Source organism: Drosophila teissieri, chromosome 3R, assembly GCF_016746235.2.
Source record: "Drosophila teissieri strain GT53w chromosome 3R, Prin_Dtei_1.1, whole genome shotgun sequence".
Lineage (NCBI taxonomy): Eukaryota > Metazoa > Arthropoda > Insecta > Diptera > Drosophilidae > Drosophila > Drosophila teissieri.
The window spans coordinates 28,645,676-28,669,221 of record NC_053032.1 but is presented as its reverse complement, the minus strand read 5'-3'; the positions used below and the strand labels follow the sequence as shown (position 1 = coordinate 28,669,221).

At 46.5% G+C, this 23,546-nt stretch overlaps 4 protein-coding genes across 11 annotated transcripts; 1 reads left to right on the top strand and 3 right to left on the bottom strand.

The window, feature by feature from the left end:
• Window positions 1-11: 11 nt before the first annotated feature.
• Window positions 12-20,428, bottom strand: LOC122622584 (titin homolog). 8 transcript variants are annotated; one of them, XM_043801158.1, is made up of 11 exons: window positions 20,270-20,428; window positions 19,874-20,214; window positions 11,576-11,931; window positions 11,180-11,305; window positions 10,994-11,113; window positions 10,514-10,905; window positions 9,714-9,914; window positions 3,086-9,656; window positions 2,930-3,013; window positions 2,387-2,866; window positions 12-397 (listed from the first exon to the last, which is right to left on the bottom strand). In XM_043801158.1, exons 1-11 carry the CDS (start codon window positions 20,272-20,274, stop codon window positions 248-250), a joined length of 8,826 nt encoding a protein of 2,941 aa, XP_043657093.1. In that variant the 5' UTR covers window positions 20,275-20,428; the 3' UTR covers window positions 12-247. The 8 variants fall into 8 exon arrangements, with proteins under 8 accessions (XP_043657093.1, XP_043657092.1, XP_043657088.1 ...); XM_043801157.1 differs by having other exon boundaries at window positions 2,930-9,656; XM_043801153.1 differs by having other exon boundaries at window positions 255-2,866.
• Window positions 20,429-20,445: 17 nt separating this feature from the next.
• LOC122622587 (UPF0691 protein C9orf116 homolog) lies at window positions 20,446-21,164 on the bottom strand. The gene is made up of 2 exons (XM_043801161.1): window positions 20,921-21,164; window positions 20,446-20,853 (listed from the first exon to the last, which is right to left on the bottom strand). The coding sequence occupies exons 1-2, from the start codon at window positions 21,057-21,059 to the stop codon at window positions 20,648-20,650; spliced, it is 345 nt and encodes a 114-aa protein (XP_043657096.1). The 5' UTR covers window positions 21,060-21,164; the 3' UTR covers window positions 20,446-20,647.
• A 78-nt stretch (window positions 21,165-21,242) lies between these two features.
• LOC122622586 (multiple coagulation factor deficiency protein 2 homolog) lies at window positions 21,243-22,252 on the top strand. The gene is made up of 4 exons (XM_043801159.1): window positions 21,243-21,522; window positions 21,591-21,678; window positions 21,733-21,874; window positions 21,931-22,252. The coding sequence occupies exons 1-4, from the start codon at window positions 21,365-21,367 to the stop codon at window positions 22,056-22,058; spliced, it is 516 nt and encodes a 171-aa protein (XP_043657094.1). The 5' UTR covers window positions 21,243-21,364; the 3' UTR covers window positions 22,059-22,252.
• Window positions 22,253-22,289: 37 nt separating this feature from the next.
• On the bottom strand, window positions 22,290-23,272 carry LOC122622588. Its single transcript, XM_043801162.1, has 3 exons — window positions 22,937-23,272; window positions 22,543-22,853; window positions 22,290-22,430 (listed from the first exon to the last, which is right to left on the bottom strand). The coding sequence occupies exons 1-3, from the start codon at window positions 23,231-23,233 to the stop codon at window positions 22,313-22,315; spliced, it is 726 nt and encodes a 241-aa protein (XP_043657097.1). The 5' UTR covers window positions 23,234-23,272; the 3' UTR covers window positions 22,290-22,312.
• Window positions 23,273-23,546: the final 274 nt, after the last annotated feature.

Below are 23,546 nucleotides of genomic sequence, written 5' to 3'. Positions count from 1 at the left end.
ATACCAATTAATTAGATTGTGTTTGTTTTTAAACAATAACATAAATAGCTTACAAACGTGTCTTAATAACGAGAAAAGCATCACAACAAAATTGGGGAACAAAATACAAGAGAACATTAATCAATATTTAAATTTATGCTTATATAAACTGAAGCCGTTATCGTCATTTTGCCTACGTAACAATTGCATTTGGTAGTATCCGTATCCTGGTATCTTGGTTGATCTTGATTTCGAATCGAAATACTTGTCATAAAATTTTCCTAATCGTTTTGATTAACTTTCGGCTCCTCAGCCGCGAGTGATAATTGTTTCTATAGCCGTTTGCATTCGGGTTTGCCTTTTCTTGCTTATTATTCATAGTCGTTATCGTGTCTTTTGCATAATTGAAATTCAACAACTGCAATCGGTATGTGTATGTAATTAAATACAATATATATCGTTCAATTGGTATAGGTACATATATGGCTGCGTGTGTATTTAACAATGTTGGATAAACTTATCTAACGGCTTGGGTCAGTCAGTTAACGTAATTGAATAATAATTAGGTTTAGCATCCTCGACTAACTCGGCCCAAAAATGCACCTTCAGTTTTACACCGTTTCAAAGTGTGTGTGTGTGTGTATATTGTTTTCTTGGGTATTTGTTGGCTAGTGTAAACCATGTAAATTGATTAGTTCATTTTAAGGAAAAGTTTAAGTTTAATTGAGTGTTCTAAAGTCAAAGTTGTTAAAGGAATTAGAGCTAAACTTTTGGTTAACGCTGAAAAAAGTTGGATTAACATCTTGCCCTCCTCTTCGCATTTGGTTACAGTTTCGATAGCTATATTTTGTATCTTTGTATATACGTAGATATATATATTGTATAAAAATCTTTGCTAAGTTATGAATAGTTGAGTTGCTGGTGCTGTCAATGTAGATGAGGTAAGTTGCAAGAAGCCAAAATGGTTTGGTGCAAGAGTTGCTTGAAGAATAAATATCCGAATTGCAAGGTATGTATATACTTGTAGATATATATGTGTTTAGGTATTTAATTGTTATTTATAGTTTCTATATTTATATTGCTTAGCGAAAGTTAGGCTGACTGAGATAAAAACCTAACTAAAATCAGCAAACTTGGTACAAGTAGTTGGGAAAGTGGCAACCATTTAACTTTAAGACAATTGTAGATTATTTGATATCTTTGGAAGCACAAAAAATTTAGCATAAACTTTAAAAGAAAACTTCTGAAGAATAATTTAAATGTTTTTAGACAGATTTTTCTCTCAGTGCTAGAATTTTGAGCTTGATTTCTTGGAATATATCAACGTTTTGAATCCTCAGTGGGGGCTTTGTAATGTGTATGGACAACCTTTGGTTAACGATTGATGTGCATCCCTCTATTGTTTGTTCTGTTCCTTGTCGAAGTTGGAGGTGAAGGTTCTGTTAAACTGAAACGGTAGCAATGTAGAGGCACTTGCACCACCCAGGGAACTGCTGGCCAGTGGTTCCCTCAGCGTGAAGGACATCATGGGATTGTAGACGCCCGTGGAATGGGTAAGGGAACTAGTGCTCACTGCACTCGCAGTGGAAGTGGTACTGGGATCGCTCAAGCGAGATGTGAAGGAGCTGGTGAAATTGTAGGGTACATAGGAAGAGGTGGTTGCGGAGGTGGTACTGGTGGATGTGGGGCCACTGGTGGTGGAGCGGAGATCCGAGCAACTGGCGCGCGGCGAAATGGAGGAGATGCCCGAACCTGAACCCGAACCCGAAACCGGATTCAAATAGGAATAGTTGCTGGCCGAGGGCAGCGAGAAGGAGGGGCCCGCATAGCTGCTGGACATGAATGAGGAGGCGGTGGTGCTAGTGGCGGTGGTGCTGGATGTGGCTGAGGTGGTGCTGCTCAAATCCACGTAGCTTTTGGCTGGCACCGAGGGTGAGACCACTGGAGAACGACTGGGCGGCCGGGAGTGGGTCTGCCGCTCGATCTGCTTCTCAGTGAGGAACCGATCGTAGAAGGTCGAGGTGACGGTGGTGTGGCGGATCTCCAGCTTGCCGGGCTGATAGAGGGGTGTGCCACCGGCACCACCGGGGGACCGATGGTAGGGATCGTACGGCTGGCGATATGGCGACACTGGCCGGGGGAAACTATCGGTTGCAGTGGCGGATCCTGCTGGTTTGGCTGGGATCTGGACTGGATCTGTGTGGCTGTGGCGTGTGGCTGTGGTGCGGGACTCGTACGGGTGGCTCAACGGTGTGCGACAGGCCGAGCGTCGATCGTCCGCATACTTGGCGCACGTCTCTTCTAGTTGTCTATCTACTTTGTGGTTAAACCCGGTTAAACTACTCCCGCTACTTAGTTCGCTACGATTATCAGCAAAATAATTTGGCAACAAGTTATCACGTCTTACCCTACTGCTCTCCCGATCCTTACGCTCCTCATCCTCCTCCTCCAAGCGTCTTCGTCGCGGCGACAGCTCCCGGCTGACATCCCTGTGCGATCTGTGGTGCACGGGACTCGTGTCCCGGTTGCCCAAGGGACTCCTTCGCGAGTCCGCCGAGCCCAAGGATCGGTGTTCGGAGGTCACCCTTATCGAAGGTGCATAGTCTCCAGTTCTGTGAATGCTCCTACCCCGGCTCTCGCTGCGACTAAGACTGCGGCTGAGACTGAGATCCTCCAGGGAGCTCTTCTTGCTGGCAAAGTGCAGCGAGTCCGTGAACAGTGAGTCAATGTACCGCTGGCACTTCTCCTTCTGGTACGGCTTCTCCTCGCACAGCGTGTCGATCGATTTGATGGAGTTCTTGATCGAACTCAGGCGGTCGTTTATGTTCTCCCCCGTTCGCAGTGGTACGCCCGTATGGGTTCCGGTTCGGGTAATCGGAGAGGTTTCCTAGAAGGTATGATTAAATTTATTAGTCAATTGTGATATACTTATAGGTGCTTCAATACTCACCCTCATGAGACGACTACCCAAGGCATCCAGACCCTCCGAGCTGCTGGCGTAGCTGCGAGTGGCCGATGGTTGATCTGCAAGAGTCTTCTTAAGAATACGTTGAAGAATTTTAGTATTCTCCTCCAAACAATCCAAAACGTCATGAGTGCTGCCCACCATTCGATCGCTGGTCTGACGCGACTTCGGTCTGGGTGCTTCCTCAAACTGGTCCTCATCCTCGTTCTCGTCCTCGTCCCGGAACCGAATGACCTTGGGGCTGGTGGGGCGATAGTGGGTGGTTGTGTGGGCACCGCCACAGTAGCCCTCATCGAAATCATCGCGACGCAGAGCGGACTTGGGCGTAGTGGGGCCATGGCGCCGGGGACTTTGCTCACGTGACTTGGCTGCCCGGAATTCGTCGAAGGAGAGCGAGGGTGAGATGACGTCCTTGAGCTTTTGATTGAATGCCTTGTAGTCCTTCTGGGTCTTAAAGTCAAACTTATGCTCCTGCTCCAGGATGCGTATGCGCTCCTCGAGCTCTTCGGCAGTGGGTGGTTCTGGTCTGCCAGGCGAACTGACAATCCTCTCTAGATTGTGAACCGGAGTCCTGGGCTTTTGCTCATCTCTCATCTTCTGTCGTTTTATGTCTTCGATGGTTGGCGATCGAGAGCGCGACTTTGAACGCGTTTTGGCTGGCGATCTGAGCTTTTCATCCAGGACACGTATTCTGTGCTCTAGTTCTCCGGTTGTGGGGATCGCCTCCGTATCCGGACTGGGACTAAGAATCATTTCCAGCGGATGAATGGCCGGTTTTCTGTTGGGATCGTTCATTCGCTTGGCCAAGTTCTCCTTGGATTTGGATCTGACCAAATCCAGTACTCGATACTTGTACTCCAAATCATCTGATATGGGCAGATCGTTAGGATGCGGCTTGCGACGGGCTGGTGAAGTGTAGGGACTTCGCTTCGGCTTCCTTTCCGGCGATCGAGTTGGAGAAGGTGATCTCTGTCGATTCCTGGAGGGCGACGTATACGGGGATTTGGCAGACTTTCGGGAAGGAGATGTATAGGGAGATTTGATGATTGGCTTCCGGGTGGGAGAAGTATGTGGAGTTTTAATGGTGGCCTTTCGCGATGGAGAAGTATATGGAGATTTGGTAGCCACCGCTCTGCGCCCAGGACTACGAGACCGATCTCGAGTTGCGGTAGTTTCCTCCGCCTTCGTTGGAGTTTCCACCGGCAATGGTTCATCGTCATCCAGTCCCTTACCCTCACACAGTTCCAAGTACTTGTTCAAATCCTTTTCGTGGGAAAGCGAGTACTGCAGTTTAATTTTACGCTCGATTTCACTCAACCGCTGCTCCACATCGATCTTTTCCACATCCTCGAGCAGTTTTATCTGGCGTTCCAAAGAGCGGAAGCGCGACTCCAGCTCCTTGGTGGACGGCAGGTAGACTGTTTTGCGTTTCAGATGGTGTTTCACAGTGTTGGGTCCCCAGTCGTAGTCCTCCGGCTCTTCGGGCTCCGGCTTGTCATCCTTGGTCGCCTCCTTCGGGTTCTCCTCCTCAGGTTTGGCGCTGGTAAAATCCTCGATTTGCTTGGTGAGATCAGAGATAGCCTGAGTCTGCTCCTCTTGCTCGGCGCTTGGCTTGGGATCTACTCGTATCAGTCGACCATCTTCGGATTTGACAAGATTTCGATCATTGAGCTGTTTCTCCAAGGCCTGGAAAAGATCCTCCAGTTCCTCCGTGTTGGCCCTGGTCAATCTGCGAACCTTCGAAGCTCTGTGCTCGTTGTCCATTAACAGTACCACCGTTTTGCCGTTGGCATCCATGGGTCCTACATCTGTGGAATCGATTACCATTTTTTCGGGCAGTTCTTTGGAAGCAGAGTCTTTGATTGTTTCCTTTTTTTCTGGCAGTTGTTTGCTCGATACTTTGCTTTCTTTGGTGGAGACCGGCACTGAGGAGGTTTCTTTTGATTTATTTGTTTCAGTTTTGGTCGCTTCCTTTTCTTTGGATTTGGGTTCCTCACTTTTAAGAGTTTCCCTTTTGGGGGAAGCCTCTTTTGTTGAAGCTTCCTTAGGAACGGGGTCCTTAGCTATGCGTTTTTCCAACTTAGTTTCGGAAGGTTTCCCTTGGGTGGATGTTTCTTTAGGGACTTCAGCTTTGCTGGCCTCCGACTTCTGTTTAATGTCATCTTCTGATTTTCCCTTAGCAGGAGATTTGTCTTTTTTATCCAAACTTTCACCATCTGCTCTTTTGTCACCCACTAAATTGTGATCTTTAACAGATTTTGTATCATCCACTGCTTTCTGGCTGTCAACAGATTTTGTATCATCCACTACATTCTGATCATTAACAGATTTTGTATCATCCACTACATTCTGACCTTTAACAGATTTTTGAGTATCCACATCTTTCGCTCGAGCCTGAGCTTTCTCTTCATTTTCAAGGGTTTTGGTCTCCTTAGCCGCTGCAGGTTCAATTTTTCTCTCAGCGAGCACTTCTGCTTTCTCGACTTCATCACCTTTGACATGCTGATTGTGGCAGTTCTTCTCCTGCTTTTTGCAGGAATCCTTTTCCTCGAGCTTCTCTGGCTTCTCCTCGAGCACTTCATTTTCTGGTGGGATCGAGCCATTCTTGGCCCGTTCCTCCAGCAGTTGCTGCTCCAATTGCTCCAGGCGACGCGTCAGATCTTCTGTTGTCGGCTTGGACTCAGCCTTGGGCTGCTTGGACTCATTGTCTTTGTTGACCAGCATCTTGATGTTGATGCTTATGTTGATGGGCTTGTGGGCGTCGACCTCCTCCAGCTCGCCAATGTTCTGGGTGTATCTAACGAGCTCCTTGCCGGTGGCGTCGATTGTCTCAGTGCTCAGTCGCCTGGGGGAGCCACTGTCGTCTGCTGACCTTTGGCGCTCCCTCATCGCTTCCAGCAACTTGAGACTGTTCTCGCTCAGCTGCTTCTCCAATGCGAGGACACGCTGCTCCAGCTGTCCTTCGGCTTCCAGTTCCTTGGCCTGCCGAGAGGTGCTCGGCTGGTCCTCGGGCGGAAGTTTGACCCTCGATGCAACTTCGGAATCACTTGCACAGCGCTGCTTGTAGAACTTCTTGTAGAGTTGCCTCTCCAGGAACTGCAATCGGTTCTCCAGATCGGCCCGAGAGGGTAAATCAGAGAACCGACGCACCATGCGCTGCTGCCATTGTTCGTGGTTTGCCGCTCTGTAGTAAGCCGTGTTTGCAGGTGCTTCCGAGGTCTCATCGCCCATGGGCGTGGGTCGTTGCAGTAGCTTTCGCTGTCTCCTCTGCGGATTTATCTCGCTGGGCTTCAGGTTCTCCTCGCCGGGTGATTGGCCACGCATCTTGCTCTGCAGCTCCTCGATCAGAGCCTGTTGCTGGTGGAGTACCGGCTCGGCCAGGACAGGACGTTCCTTTGGTGGTGGTGGCGGTGGAGGTGGCGATGGAATATGCGCCTCAATGGCCACATCGACGTGCTTGGTTTCGCTCATTTTGGATTCCACGTTTTTCTTATCTCCCTGCAGTGCCTCAAAGCGACTCTCCAGATCCTCCGTCGATGGTGGTGGCTTCTTTTCCTCCACCGACTCGGAGATAACCTCCTGCTGGATCCGCTCGAGAGCTTCGTCCACGGTTTCGCTAAACTGATTCTTGCTACTCATGCGACGCTTCAGGGTTTCATAACGCTTTTCGAGATCCTCCGTTGACGGTGGCTCAGAAGCTCGTCGCTGATTCTTACCCTTTTGTTGACTCCCTTCTGGTTGCTGAGAATCCTCTTCCTTGGTTTTTGGGGTTTTCATTTGGTTGTTGACCACTTTGCCACTTTCTTCAACGTTCTTACGCTTCTTTGCAGCAGGATCTTCCACTTCCACTCTCTTCTGCTCCTTTTCGATAGCCACATTAACTTGTTTGATTTTGTCGTCAAAAGATTTCATGGATTTCTGTGTCTTTTCTTCAGCACTCGAGGATTGACTTTTGGTTGCTGATTTAGTTTGATCAGGTTCTTTAGTTGTTTCTAGGTTGGTGGTACTCATCTGTTTTTCCAAGGCATTAAAGCGTTTTTCTAATTCCTCTGTGGAGGGTGGAGATTTTCGAGGAGTCTTCTCCAGTTCCACATCTTTAGTAGTTGAGTTTTCTTTAGAAGCGGGTTTGGATTCAGACTCAGCTTCAGGAACCGAAGTCTTAGAGGCTTCTTTCTTTTGAGAATCGCTTTTTTTTGACGAGTCATTTTCGACATTTTCGTTTTTGGTTTCAGCCGTTTCTTTATCGCTTTTCTCAGGAGCTTCTTCCCTTTTTTCTTTAACTGTATTATTACCTTTTTCTAAGCTAAGCTTTTGATTGGCTTCCACCTTTTTAGTTTCCGATTCTTGTGAATCCTCTTTCGACTTAGAGGTTTCCTTTTCAACACTCTCTTCACTTTTCGGGGACTTATCCTTGACTTTCTGATCTTGGTTTTCAGTTGGTGATCGAGTTGTCTCCTTAGTTTCAGGTTTTTTCTGATCACTGTCTTTAGGATCCTTTGTAGCCATGGGTGATTGAGAGCCCGAAGACTTCTCAATTTCCTTTTCGGACTCCTCTGGTTTCTCTGGCTCCTTTGTAGACTTCGGTTCTCCTTCATCGGGTGGCTCTTTCTTGTTCTTGGATGGGCTGCTCTTCTGGACACTCATTTTGCGCTCTAGGGCATTAAACCGATCTTCCAGCTCTGCAGTTGATGGAAGTTTCTTGAGGCGTGGCTGCTCCGCTTTCTTTTCATCACTTTCAACTTCTTTGCTATCGCTGGTTTCTGTTTCTTCTGTGGATTCCTTTGTGTTCGATTCAGGTTCCTCGGATTGGTGCAGCTTGCTGGTTTTTTCGCTATCCTTCTGCTTCTTGGAGCTGCTCCCACTGGGCCGGTCCTCGTCCTTGAGATCGATGGGAGTTTTGGAACTAGATTCGCTGGAACTCATTTGCTTTGTTAAGGAATTGAAGCGGGACTCCAGGTCGGCGGTGGAGGGAATACGCTCGGGTTTAACTGGATAGTCAGCGTCCATATCGGTCTGCTCCTTGCGTTGCTTCTCGGCACTCAGTTGCTTTTCAAGGGTGTTGAAGCGCTCCTCAAGAGCTGCGGTGCTGGGAATGTACTTGGCTTGTAATGGCAATGTACGATCTCCACTTGGCTGCTCTTGGCTGATCCTGCGCTCCAGAGCCTGGTAGCGTTCCTCGATTTCAATGGTCGATGAGCGAGTCAAGGTTTTGCGGCGAGGATCTCTTCTCTTTCGGCTGGCATTACTCAATGCGCTGGCTGTGGAAGGTGGTGGCTTGTAACCAGCATTTTCCTCTATCGTCATGCTCAGGAGCTCTTTGTAGTCGTCCTTGTTCTCACCTGGAATGTTGTCGTCCCGAATCTGTGGCACCTTGCCATCACCCTGTACACCATCATCGTCCTCTCTTGGGTAGAAACGGGGTAGGGAATTATATTCCCTATCGCCACTATGCCCCTCAACCTTTTCCCTCTCCTCTAGGTAAATGGCATTGGTATCCGTCTCTTCCTCGTTGAGCGAGTAGGACAATTCCAGACGATTGGGCCGCTCCACGCTGTTCACCCGCTCGAAATACTGATTTGTCACCCCATCATCGCTCACATCGAAGGCCTTTCGCTCATCCAGCAAATCCTCTTCAGCTTCATCCTTCTCTCGGGGCGTCGGTATGGGACTAACGGAAGGAATGTCTGGAATTTCGGAGTCGTAAGGGAGTTTTAGTGGCTCTATCTTCGAGCTGACCAAATGCAATTCTCGGTCAAATTCGAAATGACCGCTCTCCGTGGCACTATCCTCCGCTTGATCCCGAGTATCCGCTTCCTCTTTCGCCGCCTTCTCCTCCTTCTCGTCGCCACTATCCGTACCCATTAGCATGAAGGGAATCTCATGGCTGCTTGGAGCCCAGGACTTGGGTCTCTGTCGCTCCAAGCTCGTGTCCCTGGATCCGGCCAACTGCTTCTGCTCCTTGAGCTTGCGTGCTAGCTTGGCCTTCTGCTTGGGACTCTTCTCCGTGGACTTTGGGTCATCGTCATCACAGAGGCTGGTGTCCGTGCTGGAACCTCCTCCCCCTCCTGCCCCAGTCTCCTGCTCTCCGTCACTGTCCTCGCTGTAGGAGGAGCTGTCGCTCTTTCCGAATCGCGTGCGAAGCTTCTGCGTTCTCACGGAGCTCACATCAGCTCCCTCTCGCATCATGGCAGCTCGATCTGCCTTGATCTCCTTCCAGGTGAGACTGTCTCGTCGTCTACGGCTCGGATCGGTGTCCCTCCAGAGCAGAGTCTCTCCCCTTCGCAGCTGTTTCTCTGCAGTTGGCTTGGTGTGGAGGACAGCGGGAAGGGAGGGCTTTCGCGCAGGTGGAATGGCGCCTAATGGTGCTCCAACCCGCTTTCCCTTGTTGGTCACAATGGCAGGGCGACCGAGGAGTAACTGGTTGACCGGAACCGACGACTGGGAGCTGCTCGCTGGACCCGATCCTTGACGGGCTGCGGTGGAACAGGCGGTGGTCAGGATGACATGCGCTTGCTTCTGGCGCTCGCGCAGCCTATCGTACTGCTTCTTCAGCAGGGATATATCCAAAGCCAGGCGATCCTTCTGCTCCACCTGCTGCTTTCCCGCCGCCGCTGGACCCACAGATCCACGTCTGCCCCAATTCAAGCCGAATACCGTTGCCACCGCCAAGCGCTCCTCATCCGAATGGGTGTCCTCCTCGTCGTAGTAGAGCCTACACAATATGAGAGCTATTATATCTGTGGATTAATGTATATTTTGTGATACTCACTGCAATCCCTGCTTGTGCCGCAGCGGGGCAATGTTGTAAAGGTGCTTATCCCGCAGTTGCCGCAAATCCGCAATGGGTCCTAGCTTCACCACACGCTCAATGAGGCCATTTGAGTCCACGAGGTGGCCGTTGAGGAGTTCGCTGGAATAGGAGCCCATCTTGCCATAGAACTCATCTGCAGATCGGACACTGATCACACGTCTGAAATGTAAAACAAACAAAATGTAAACTTCAAACAAAACTTATTCAAGAGCTTATTCTTTCAATTTTCCAATTCAACTCATGACCTTGGCCCCCTCCACATAAAACCCCCTTCTAGCTTACATTCAGCATAGTTCAATGTCGTTGATATTTACTAAACTTGTTTCCCGCAAAACCATAAAAACTTCCACAACGTCTGAACATGGAATTCCTGGTGGGTAAAGACCGAGCGGAATTGCTAAATTGCATTTGGCAACCAAGAAAAACCCATGCCAAAATTCCAGCAGCCTTGACACAAATTCTCGCCTGGCATTGCGGCGATTGTTTGGTCAACCACCCACTAAAAACCAACCCAACCAAAACATTCTTTGCAGACTGTGTGGCACACTGATATAATCGTAGTTTTGCACTTAATTACATTGAAGAAACCTTGCCATTTCTCTTAATGCATTGCAGATGGGTTTTTAACTCAATTCTTTAAAATTGGGAAAGTAACAAGTTTTAGCACCTAAGGTTGGAAAATGTTCTGAATTCATACCCTCATACTAATTAAGAATTTAAATCATTTTCAGCTAGTGTGATGGCAGTTTGGAACTCACTCTTCAAGCAGACTCCAAAGGACGAGGGCGGTGCGAAGCAGGACATCACTACCCTCGATGAGCACCAGGTCCCAGACGCGCAGCACGCAGGACATGGGCAGGCAGGTGCAGAACATGGTGAGGAACCACTGCATGGTGAAGACATTGGTTAGCGGCGGTTCGAAGGCATTCTCGACGGGTCCCTGGAGGCGTTGCAGGTGCTTCGCCAATCGTGGCAGTCGCGTCTGCATCAACTCCCGGAAGACGCCCATGTCCGCCTGCAGGCCGCCCATCGAGCCGTAGAAGTAGCCCGTGGGCAGAACGCCCTCCACCAGGTAGATCATGACCTTCATGGACTCCTCCTCCTCCTTGTCCATCACTTGCAGTATGAGGGCGCCCAGCATGTTGAAGCCCTGTGTGCAAGAACCACGGTGGTTTTGTTGTTTATACTTGTGAAGTGCAGTGCACACAGCAGACAAAGATCCTTCAAGGAGCACTCACCTGGCAATAGCCCACCTCGGGGTTGTAACGCGCATAGCCCAGAAGGATGCGCTTCAGCTTGGCCTGGTTTATGGAGCCCGCGGGACCGGTGCACAGATTCGAGCCCGTGCGATGCAGATCCTAAATGGAGACGAGACATTAATGATTCCCTGGAGGACCTGTCGCCCGTCCGTGACTGGAGCTCACCTTGACGATTTGTATGCCCAGCTCCTCGTCATCCTCGCGCCACTCCTCGCAGAAGCACTTCTCCCGCTGCTGCGCCCAGTCCACGTTCTTCGACTTGAGGTACTTGTCCGCCAGCGAGAGCCACAACTGGAAAGAATAATCCAACGAATTTATTTATAATTAAATATACATATTTTTTGAGCGTAAACTATCCCCTGAAACCAATCGGAAGTTTTATATAGTAAATTGATTTTCAAAACTAGTAACCTAAGCTGAGCAAAATGAAAAACCACTCTTTGAAGGCTGTATATTTGGTTAACCCATATGTAGTAATAAATAATAAATAAAATAAATATCCCCCATATCCTGTGACCTTATGCTGTCCAAATAAGAGAATCCAACTAGATGAAATCTCACCTTGCGTCGGAACTCGGGTGGAGTGCCTCCGGGCAGGCGGGCCACCAGTTTCATGGCGTGCAGCCACTGGTTGTAATCCGAGGTGGCTTCATCGTCGGCAGCGGCTGTGGCTGAGGCTGAGGCGGATGGGGCGTGGCCGGATCCGGAGGCGGTGGGGCTGGTGCCGTGGCCTCCGCCATTGCGGGTCAGCATGGTGGCTTTGGTGCTGCTGGGGCTTCTATTGTTGCTGCCGGGGGTGGTGAGGGGGGTGGTGCTGCTGCTGAGGCTGTTTTTAGTGGGCGAGGTTAGGCGGGCGCTGGTAATGGCTTTCTGCGGCGGTGGTGAGAGGCTAAAACGCATTTTAGGCTGTGCATCGTCTGCAAAAGTTAAGCAAAAATCGGATATAGCATACTTTTGTGCGGCGGACGGGAAAAGGATATGGTTGTCTATTCAAAATAGGATTCGGGGCTCTTGGCGGCTGGATCCTTAGCACTTACAATATCCGTGCAGTATGCAAACTTTACATATATAGAGATATTTCGTAATATTAAAATACAGAGTTGGTTGTTGGCACCAAATATACGTTTTAAGAGCGCGCAAAAGAGAGAAGAAGAAAGAATACAAAATATATTTATATTTAAGTATTTATATAGCATATAGACACTTAATCAATCAAGTGCTCTGATCCGAATGGTGGCGAGAATGTCGATGAGCGAACCAACTTTTGCGAGCGACTGAGATGCGGCATGCAGTTGTGGCACGGATTTGTGGCGATTTGTGGCCCATCCTTGGGAGGAATCATCAGTGGCGGGGCGTAAAAAATGAAAGCAAAGCCAAGTCAAAAGGACGAAAAACACTCCATTGAGAAGCGTGCCACAGAGAAGAACACGAGTGTCTGTCTTTGTGTTAAATTGACCATGACATTTATTTCACTTGACAAGAATGTGTGTGCGTTGCGAGGATGCGAACATGAGGATGTGTGGGCGATACATGTGTGTCCTGGCATGGCATTCCATTTAAAGCATACAAAGTTAGCCCTCCTGCGAGATCCTCGGTGCGATGCTGACACCCCGACATGCGAACAATATCCTCGTGGCTCAACTTTATCGGCTTCTAGGCTGCAGACAGCTGCTGACAGGCATTCCCTGACCTCCACATAAGCCACCCACATCCCATGCTCAGACCTAAAGGTCAAGTTAATAAAAAATATATGATGTCTTTCGCTGGCCCTAAGCAGCATAAATTCCGATTGCATTCGGCGGTACGTAGATTGGCTTAGCTTTGAGCTTCACTCCTAAAATCGATATATTTTCTGGATTGGCCCCAGCTTTGGGCAATCGCAGATAATTTGATTTTCGCTTTATTTTTACATCTGCTCCGCGTTTGCCTTATCAAATGGGAACGTGAGCCAAATTTGAAATTAAAATCGTAAAAAAGTTTTTCCCGGGCTTCTAACGAAGCTTGTGTTGGGAAATAAAAAGGGAATGGAATGTGTGGAAATAACATTTCCGGTTTTAAGGAAATTCTCGGGAAATTGGTCTTGTTGTTTGCGTTGAAAGCAGACGGCTAAGAATGCGGGGAATCCATTAAAATAGAGCCCCAAGAAAGATACTACACATTTTTGCAAAAATAATTCGCTATCTCAAAAGCCATTTTTGATTACTTTTACAGTCGTACTTCGCTAAGTTCAGCTATCAATTTGGCAACATACATATATTGTACCATTTATGATTTGCATCATTCCTTTTTTATCATGAATTATTAAACAGAGTATGTGGACATGATGGTTATGCATCATAAATTTGATTGCAGAATGTTATACTTAGCCATGCTATACTGTATGTGGCGGCATGATTGCCGGGAATTTTTCCTTTCCATCGCTTGTTTACACGCTAATGCAAATCCACACATTCCGTATGTAAGTATGTTCAAGCTGAATGTTTACTCCTTCGGAGAAAGGCATTTGTATAATGAAAAGGCAGTTGGTAATGGCCGTTAACCAAAGTTAAAGCTGAACAAACATTGGCTTGTTTACCCCCAGCAAATTGAAGAGAGCCCTGGCAGGAGCAGCGAAGCTCTCTAGCCGGAGGACCAGCATCCAATGGAGTATGGGATCCCGACCCCGGCTAATGAAATACTAATTGCGCCGACTCTTATGTAATGGGGTCCCTAACTTCGCACCAATTAGGCGCCGGACGTAAAAACATTCTTTATTCTTTATGGCCAGAGGATGGACTGCCCGCCATGGGGGCTCATATATTTTTGTTCCCTTCAAGTGCATTTTTCCATGGAAAATGGAAGATTTATGTGCGACTGACAATGAGGAGCAGTTCTTTATTGTGTGCAAGTGAGTGTAATTATTTTAAAATGCGCCTGCCCAAGGACATCTAGGATCTACGAGTGTTTGTCAAGGCTGCGATAGTTAGCCCACATTCTGGCCCAAACGTTTTTGGCCCTGACCAAAACTAAACTTTGGCCAGAGTCACATGCGTCTTGTGTTTTTCTTATGTGTTCTGAGTGTGTGTATTTGGAATGTGTGTGTTTGGTGTACTCAACCATAAAAACACGTAAAGCATGACAGTTGGTTTAATGAGCCGAAAGAATATTCGTCCTGTCAGCTATTTATATAGGTGAATGAGAAATGAACGAACAGCGGATATTTTACGGCTATGGCGGTCACATAAAAATATATATTACTTGCATAGAAAACATATTTTTCATACTGAAGCTACAAGCTAAAAAAAAAGGGCTTAGTGCTTGAGGCAAAAAGTTAAAGAAGATATATTCTCTTCTTAAAAGGATTTTAAATGATCAACATAATGGATGTACATCTTGAATTAAGGAAGAACAGCGTTGTTAATTACTTGTTTACAATGATATGAGGAGGTTTAACATTTTACCTCAGTGTGACTATAATATACTATATATACTACCATAAAACATTTTTAGTACGCCGCTTTAAGAGCTGACTTAAATTCCACTTTCCCTTGAGCAGCTCGAAAGGGACTTACTTCACTTTATGTAATGCCCATGTCCGCATTCAGCAGCCAAAGCTGCGTACTTAAACCGCATTTATCCCTGGGGATTGCACGGCCCCAAAACTGGTGGTCCACGGTGGAGAAGAAAGAGTGCGAGTGAGTGTATCTGTGTCTGTGGCCACTTTCTTCTGGCCCAATCTGCGATGCAGTTGGGCAGGGGCTTTAATGGGTGACTCGGATGACTCGGATGCGCAGGCACGTTCGCAGACATTAGTGTCAATTCGGGCGTGAGGCTGCTAATGAATTCCCCAGTCAATGGCCAACTGGATGATAAATTTAATACTCGCTGGTTCATTAAACTATTGCAATGCTTAACCCAAATGATTATCGGCTTAGTGATTGCAAATCGCCCTTATCACGCGGTCCCAGACAAAAGCACTTCAGCGGGCGATTATGCAGAAGGGAGCGGGGGAAATCGTGGGGTTAACTTAGGGAAAATAGAGGAAAATTGCGAAGGGTAAATCCTGCTTTTGATGGCAGCTTACATAATGACACCCCAAGGAGCACTTTTTGTTGCTTTGTTGCTCCTGCTGCCACTGCAGTTACAGCTACCAGGGCGCTAGTTGTCCTCTATTTAACTTTGATTAAATTTACGATTAACCCTCCCAAAAAATAGAAGCATTACTCATACGCCACGTGGACCCGCCCGTGCAATGGGATAGCAATCAATTTGCATCACGCGGACTGAAAATGCCTGTCAATTCCAATGAGCCCTCCTCTCAAAACTTAAGTGAACATTGTGTCCTGCCAAAAGCAAGCACAATTTTTATTCTTCTCTCAATTTTTGCATCTGCTTCTGAAAGCTACATAAGTTTGATAAGGGACTCTGGCCTGTGACAGGCCAGCTTCTGCTTGGATTTACTTTAAAACTTTTAAGAAAACGACTGACTTTGTACCCAATCAAGATGGTGTTTAAATGTACAAGTTGAGCTTATTCTTCAGAAAACTCTTTGCCCATGAATCCCTTTCAATTACCCTTGAACATGCTACATTTTATTGTTGCCAGTACATTCTTTCTGTTTTTTAAAAATATATAAAAACTTTCTCATAAAAATTAAGTAGAATTGTTATTTACATGACTTTTTTTCTATATCTCCCGATGATTGCCCCATCACCCGCTCCACTTCGGCTCGGATTTCTGAAACCCCTCGAAATTGGCACACGTGTGTGCACATGTCCAAGCTGTACAGGATCCTTCAACCGCCCACACAGCAGCTCGTGTCACTTTGCATCGCCATAAACGCGGTGGTGGGCGCCATAAACCAACCGCTCTGTCAGTGTAAAGTGTGAACTGCGACGCAGTAATTACAATTTTGATGGGAAAATGTGAGAGGTGCTGGTGGAATTGAGAAAAAAATCAAAGACCGAAAACAGGAAACTCGGCAAACACATACGAGTACAAGCGAAATCAGCAGAGTGTAAAATGATTGTTGAAATGGGTGGGCAAAAACCGGAAGAAAGGGCAACAGCAACAACTTGGCCAACATGCAACAGATGTATGTACATTGTATGTATATGTAAGTGAAAAAGGTGTTATGGGATTTTCGAAAAATTCAACTATCCTGTATAGGGACTAAGCTTAAAATCATAAAGGGGCTGTGAAAAATTCAAATTATGTGCGCACTGCCCGGGGTGGATAAATATAAATGGGTTAAATGGGGTCGAACGCCTCCAACTCGGCTCTATGGCGAAATAATGGAAATTTATGCCAGCGAGGGGAAAAGCCCTTGCCCTACGAAAAATGCAAATGTTAATTACAAGCGGCCGCCAAAATTAGAATTGTGCGCGTTTACCGTGAGTACAAATTTTGTGTATGTATGCTTGACTGTGTGGATGCGCGGTGTGTATGTATGTGTGCTATGTAGAGCGGACCTCAGTTAAGTTAAATATATACATTAATGTTAAAGGATTCTAGTGTATATATTAAGAATATCTTTACAAAATATCAATTGGTGAATGGAATGTAATAGAGTAGCAATTTAATTATGATCACTATAAATACAGAGCTCTATGGTTTACAGTAAACAGGTAATTGAGTTATAGGGTAAATATTTAAATGATATTTCAGTTAATCTTCAAAATATATAACATTTTGAAAAATCTCTGGCTTTTAGAGGTCCGCCCTAGCGAAAGTGCGCCCAGCGAATATTGAATGACATATGCAGCAGCTTTACTTTTGAACTTCTTTTGCATAAATTACCTTGTCGTTGTTATTTGGTTCGTTTTAGAACGTTGTCAAACAAATAAGGTAAAAAGAGAGATAGAGAAAGAGAGCGAGAGTTAAGTCTTTGTATCAAAACGAGCAAAAGATCGAAGGCATAGAAAGTCGATTAGTTTGGCATTGAGGCGCGCTAAAATAAACACACAAAGGAAAAGACATCGATCGACAGTTAAATAGGCTTGAGAAGTATGTTAATTAATTATTGAATATGTATATGTACACACACACACACGTACAGAGAAACGCAGAGGGAATGAGTGTGGTTAGCTGGTCTGCTGCGGCTTGGCATAGTTACCCATGTTAAGTTAACGTGCGCCTGACGGTATGCTATGATTTCTGCCACTGCTCGCAGCGGCTCTTTGTTGTTGCTGCCGCAGTTAGTAGTAGTAGTAGTAGTAGTAGTTTTTGTTGTTGTGGGGATTCTCTATTTATGGTTTTACATTTTTGCTTTACGTTGTACTTGTTCTTGTTCTTGTAGTTGTTGTAGTAGTAGTAGTAGTTGTAGTTGTTGCTGTGGCCTATTGTATTATTTACACAAGATTTACATGAATACACATATAGACACTTACACTTAGGCATGCACATCTATAAATACGTATTGGATTGCAGAGCTATTTGCATAGGTATTTGTGGCATGCTGAAGTTACATAATTTGGCAAAGACTCTGACTGACACACACACACACAGGTACAAATCGCCGTGACTCAAATGTCATTGAAAACTATTTTTTCGCCCCACCGAAGAGCTCAAAAAGCATTCAACTCACACACACACAGTTGTTGCACAGAAAAATAAATGCAAAAAAACGAAGGAAAACCTTGACAACTAAGCAACTGCAGACCCAGTTCCCAAAAGCTGGCCAGGTGACTGCTGACTTGGGGGAAAATGTGTGGAGAAAGCGGACACTGAGCAGTGTCTTAATATTAGACTCGGGAAAATGTTTCTTTCGTGATGTTCGTATCTATCTTAGGTATGAGTCCACATACTTGGAATCATTTAAGTTTGCATTAGACTTACACTTGGCACATTAAATGGAACAAGCACATTAGTGGCTTAATAAAGTCGGTTATTATTAAGCCACTATTTATTTTTTGCACTGCAGCGCCATTGTACGCCTAGTGGTGCACTCATCGATTCCACGTCTTACTGGCCACTGACTTGACCCACTTTCGTTGTTACGTTTGCCCAGGCTGCCTCCTTCTAGCCAAGTAATTACCTTTGAGCCGGAACTCGTGTTTAAAATTTCATGCCATTTAAATGTACTCGTTTGCACGGGCTGCTTTTAATGAGCCTAATAAGCCTAATACTAAGGATTGTGGCCATGACGTTGTGGCGGGTTTTCGTGTTTCTGAGAGAAAAAGCTGAGCAGAGCTTGAAGCCACGTGGATTTAATAAAGGAAACAAACAGGAGGCTTGCTATGAAAGCCTGGCACAAACGGCTATTAATTACGAATTGGCTTCAAAAGTTCCTTCGAACTTCCACTAACTTTTGTATTATGTAGCAATTTTTCACCCATCAAAGTTGCTCAACTGCTGCATGATGGATGTGAATGGTTTGGCCCAGATATACGTGGATTAAAGCGGCATGGCCTTCAACTTTTATTTTTTTGTGGGGCATTCTTTGTAGTTATGCAATCCACAATCAACTATTTGTTCCTTTTTGCCAAACAAAAACCAGTTCGTAAGCCTTTTCGCTGGTCGAGTGTGAGAGCGTGACATGAATCACACTCGTGCACTGCAGCAACAATGGCAGCAACAATAGCTGCCCATATCAGCCATGGCCAAAAGAGGCATCACCTCACTTGTGTGTGTGTGTGTGTTCTTGTGGCAGTCGGGGAATACAAGCGGGGGTTTTTGGGTATATTACCAATATCCCACGCTGCACGGCCAACGGGAAATGAACCAGGAAAACGCATTAAAATGGGCGCTCCGGTTTTAATGAAATTTTCGATTGCATGCTTTCGGGCGAGTGCAGCTTTTTAATTGCATTTTCCTAGGCTCAGCCGATCGATAACATCGTGCTATTCCACATTACGCACGCTGATGCTACTTCTTGGCATTCAGTTAGAAAGCGGTTTTGCACCTTGGAATAAGTTAAATAATAAATAAATAAACGCACGCTACTTTTACACGCGCTCTTGGTTTTATGGCCCTTGTTTTCTAGCTACCATTGGTATTTTGGTCGACGAGTATCAAGGGTAACACACTTACACACACACACACCCACACCCACACTTGCATAAATAGAGAAAGAGAGGGGTGCAGAGGAGTGACAGAGACGGGGGTGATATAAAAACATAGATAAGACAGGCAGGCAAAAATTCTTGTGGAGGCCAGTCTTCCACGTTTGTTGTTTCAAACCGCTTGTGCCCACGCACACACACATACACCCTCACGCACACAATGTCAGGCTATACATGTGTGTGGTTGTGCGTCGATGTGTGTGTTTGTGTGTGGCCCGTCAGACAGTCTCAATGCTGCTCTGTGTCGTCATCAAGTCAGCCTCCTACTCTCGAACACACACCCACACACAGATTCACCTGCCCACAACTCTGACACACGCACGCACGCACACCAGCAAACGGCCACAGGACACAACAAAGTTCATTCAATAAATGCAAACACAAACACACACATACATGCACGATGCGTGACGGTAGCGAGGCTTTTTTCAGCGTTCAGCCGTGAGCGTTCCGGGGGCTTCCGCTTTTCCGATTCCGCACTTCACGATCCACACAGCTGAGAGTTCCGCACTTGACTGACGACTGACGGCGGTGGCCAAGACTCAGGCCAGAATCGAGCCCCCAGCTGTCAGTGGGGAGCCTGCGCAGTGGCGCGCCCCCTGCCACCCACACGCACACTTTGACATTTGGTGCACTCAAAAAAACGATATAGTGCGGTCGCTAACAAATAGATAACAACTTTGCAGGAAACAGTAGCGCTTAGAGCTTTGGATGCATTGGATTTATGATTATAAGAAAGAAAACTATTTAATTCGAATCAATTTTATCTAGGTTTTGTTTCTACGAAATTCTCAGAAATCTATAGCCCACAACTCACCACTCTCCACGACGAGCACGGCAGTGACGAACTCGCACAGGACCTCCTGATGCCGCTGCAGGCGATCCCTGGCCACGAGCACCCGCTCCAGCAGATAGCCCAGCATAAGGATCTCCACCTTCAGGATGGCGCACACGTCGATGAGCTTGCGCACATCCAGACGCTCCAGGGTGGACCGATTACCGACCATGCCGCTGGCCAGTTGAGCCAGTTGTCCTTTCTTCTTTTTCGGGGATCGCTTGAGGACAGGATTCCGGCAACAGCGCCTCATTCGCTTGGCCAAGAGCTCTTGCCTGCCGTAGATGTCGCATAGCAATGCATCGAGTAGCTTCTTGGTTTCACTGGATAATGATATGCCCAAATTCCAGCTATCACCATTATGCTAATATGACTCACCTCATTTCGTTGTGTTTATGATAACACGCTACAGTTGGTGGTTTACTTTTAATTTTAATGATTGTTGCATTGGTCTTGAGTCTTAAGTTGCTTGGGAATTTTTGTACTTTTTTCTTTTTTTTACAAAAGCTGGCTGAAGAACTTAAATTAACATAATAATCAAAGCAAAGTTGGGGTACTTTTTGAAATGTTATTTATTTTTATGCCGTTTTACAGTTTTAAATTTGTTGATGGATTTGCTGAAGGTTACTTAATAAGAGTAAGGGTTTCGAATAATATTGTAGTACTTGATGGCCAAAATAAAATTTCAAATTTCATAAGAAATCGTAAAATTGTGTATGAAGTTTAAAATAATATAGGGCCAGCGTGATTTGTGTCCTAGTAGAAGGTACGATCGATATGCGTGTTCAGGGAGAAATTGCGATACATGCCGAAACGCACGACTTCATTGGAGAAACTCTGGGGCAAAGGATAGAAGCGCTTCGGAATGGTATAGGCATTGGGTGCATAGTAACCATACTCCGAGTTGCAGGTGCGGTACATTGTGTTGGCATCCGTTTCCACGCCATAACCTTTGAAGCTGTCTGTTCGGGAAATATATACATTTTGAAAATATAGATTTCCTGCGAACATTAGAAACCCTTTACTCACAGGGACACTTGATGTCCTCCCGCTTGTGCAGATTCTCATAGAGTTGGGCAGTCCTGACGACGGGCTTGCGTTTTTGGAACTTGGCAAACTCGATCTCCGGATTGAAGGTCTCGAACTTGTCACAGTACTGTTCGCACATTTTCTCGTTTTAACTGGTGAAAATTTGTAATTGCTCAAAGCGACGTTTGCTTATGTGGGGCTCAAATATAATGCCCAATGCTATTGAACCAACGGGACAAGTGCCAAAGAGGTTGCTATGTTTGAATTTTGACAGTAAACCGGGTGGGGAAGTACCACATAAATAGCCAAAACTCAGCGCCTGCGCGATTCCAACCGCTTTGACAGCTCGCGTGACAGTTGTGGCCTGGCCAACTCACCCCTGCAGAAAATATACACAGAACGCGAACTCAACACACAACAATTTCCTGCAAAATTCACGTCACAATGTATAGGATGTGCAACCTATCGAACCTGCTGAACTTCATCATCTGCATAGCCAGCTTCAGCCAGAACTTCGATGGCACCCTGGCGGTCAAGAGGGGTCCACATCATCCAAGGGGCGAAACCCGGAGAGTGGACCAGCATCTCACCCATGAGGAGCAGTAAGTGGGGGGCACTGGGGCAGTAACGAAAATGTTTAAAAAATTACAACGATGTTTCTGTATTTCAGTCGCATCGATGACGATTTGAGGGACATGGGCGTGCAGGCAAATCTAGATGATTTGAGTGAGGAGGAGAAGATCTTCTACATGTTCAAGGTATGTCGTTGGCTTACTACTAATAGTTACTTATATTATCACTTATCACTTTAGGCCCATGACAATGATAATAACAATGCACTGGACGGGCTCGAAATGATTCAGTCTGCCATGCATCATAACTATGACTATTTCAAAAACAACGAGCGGGATGAATACCTACAAAATGCCACTGATGAGCTGGAGCACTTTATAGGTATATAGATATTTTCTACCGCTTCGATATTAATGATATAATGGTATCTCTTACAGAGGCAATTGATAAATTCCTGCTGATTGCCGACGACAATAACGATGGCCTGCTGCACTACCCAGAGTTCGTGAAGGCCATCACCGGTGGCAAGGAGCAGCCGGGTGTGGACAGGAATATTCTGCGCTAATCCCTCGAAAGATCCCGACTAGCAGTACTCAACCAAAAAGGAAACCGAACAGCCGAAGTAGACACAATAATAGTCATAGCATAGTTAAATTTTGTAGCAACTTAACTGATTTCCAAGCTGAACCATTTGAGACTGTAATACCACAAGCAGACGCCAACCAAGCACTAGACTGCACCTCGTTTGTACTACAACCTAATGATTTAATATACATTTAAATAGATACATAAATAAGAGTGCATTTCGCTTTGGAATCTCTAAAGCAATCCGTCGCAGGTCTGGGTGGTGTTGCAGGCCACTCCCCGGAAGCCATCGTAGGCGGCACGCTCCATCAGGACGATGAGGTCGTTGTAGCGCGGTTTCTCCAGCGGCACTCTGTGGATTAGTTAGAACCCGATAAATAGTTAAGTTATCATCTGTATAAGTTAAGTTTCTAACACAATTTTTAATAAAATTTGGATTCACTTATCAGAAACTTTCGTCTTACCCTTGAAAGACTTCAATGGCCCCCATGAGAGCACGTCCTGCCTTCGCGTACTCATAGGCTGATGTGGGGCAGGCACAGGCTGCTGCGTAGAGGCACTCATCTCTGCCGGCTCCTTGGGCGGCCAGAAATCCGGTTATTAGATAGTCATCGCCCGAGGCTATGCCCAAGCCAAGGTCATCACTGCGACCTGCGGAGCGACCATATCCATAGCCATGGCCACTCCAGTGTCCTGCGCCCAGCATTCCGGCGGAGAAGATGAGCACTTTCAGGAGTATGATGATCAGCAGATTGGTGAGATTCAGACTTAGCACCTAAGTGATAACAAGGAAATTAACTAAGAATCCAAGGAAAATTTATATGTTAATTAAGTGTATCCTTGATATCCTTAACCCACTTGACTGTTTCCGGCTGATCGGTGCAGCAGCTCCTTGGCCACCTGGATGACCACGTGGCCAGCAGGACTGCCGAACATGCTGTTGGCATTGCGTAGCCAAGAGAGGGGTCTTTCCAGAGAGGCAACTCCTGCATGGAACTCCTCCTCGCTGGAGTTCGATACAGCTCCATTATCCGTATCCAGGTCGTAGGACTGCAGCTGATAACTGGCTGCAGTTGCGAGATCTAGGTACGAGATCAAAGCCAACAGAGTGCCTAGGAGAGTAATGATCATGTGATCTCCGCCTGGTTGTGGCATCTTGAAGATCGCGTGATTGTCAGCCGGTCTGAATCGAAAGTGTCGCGAATGAAGACTAGTCTTCGCCCCGGGAAGTGACGCGTTTTTATGGCCCAGCGTTGCGGATTGGCAGGTAGACGAGGAGGAGGAGATTAGGCTGCAGGCCTCGTTGCACTGGAAAAGCGGATCGGGAGCGAGAGTGTTTTTCCTGGTGTCATTAGCCGGAAAACGCCGCCGCCGTTTTTCCGCCCGAAGGATTCCCTAATGTCAATGCTAACTCAATTCCGCAGGTAAGCGCACGCGAAATTGTGCGTCGAGTGGAAAACAATTTGTG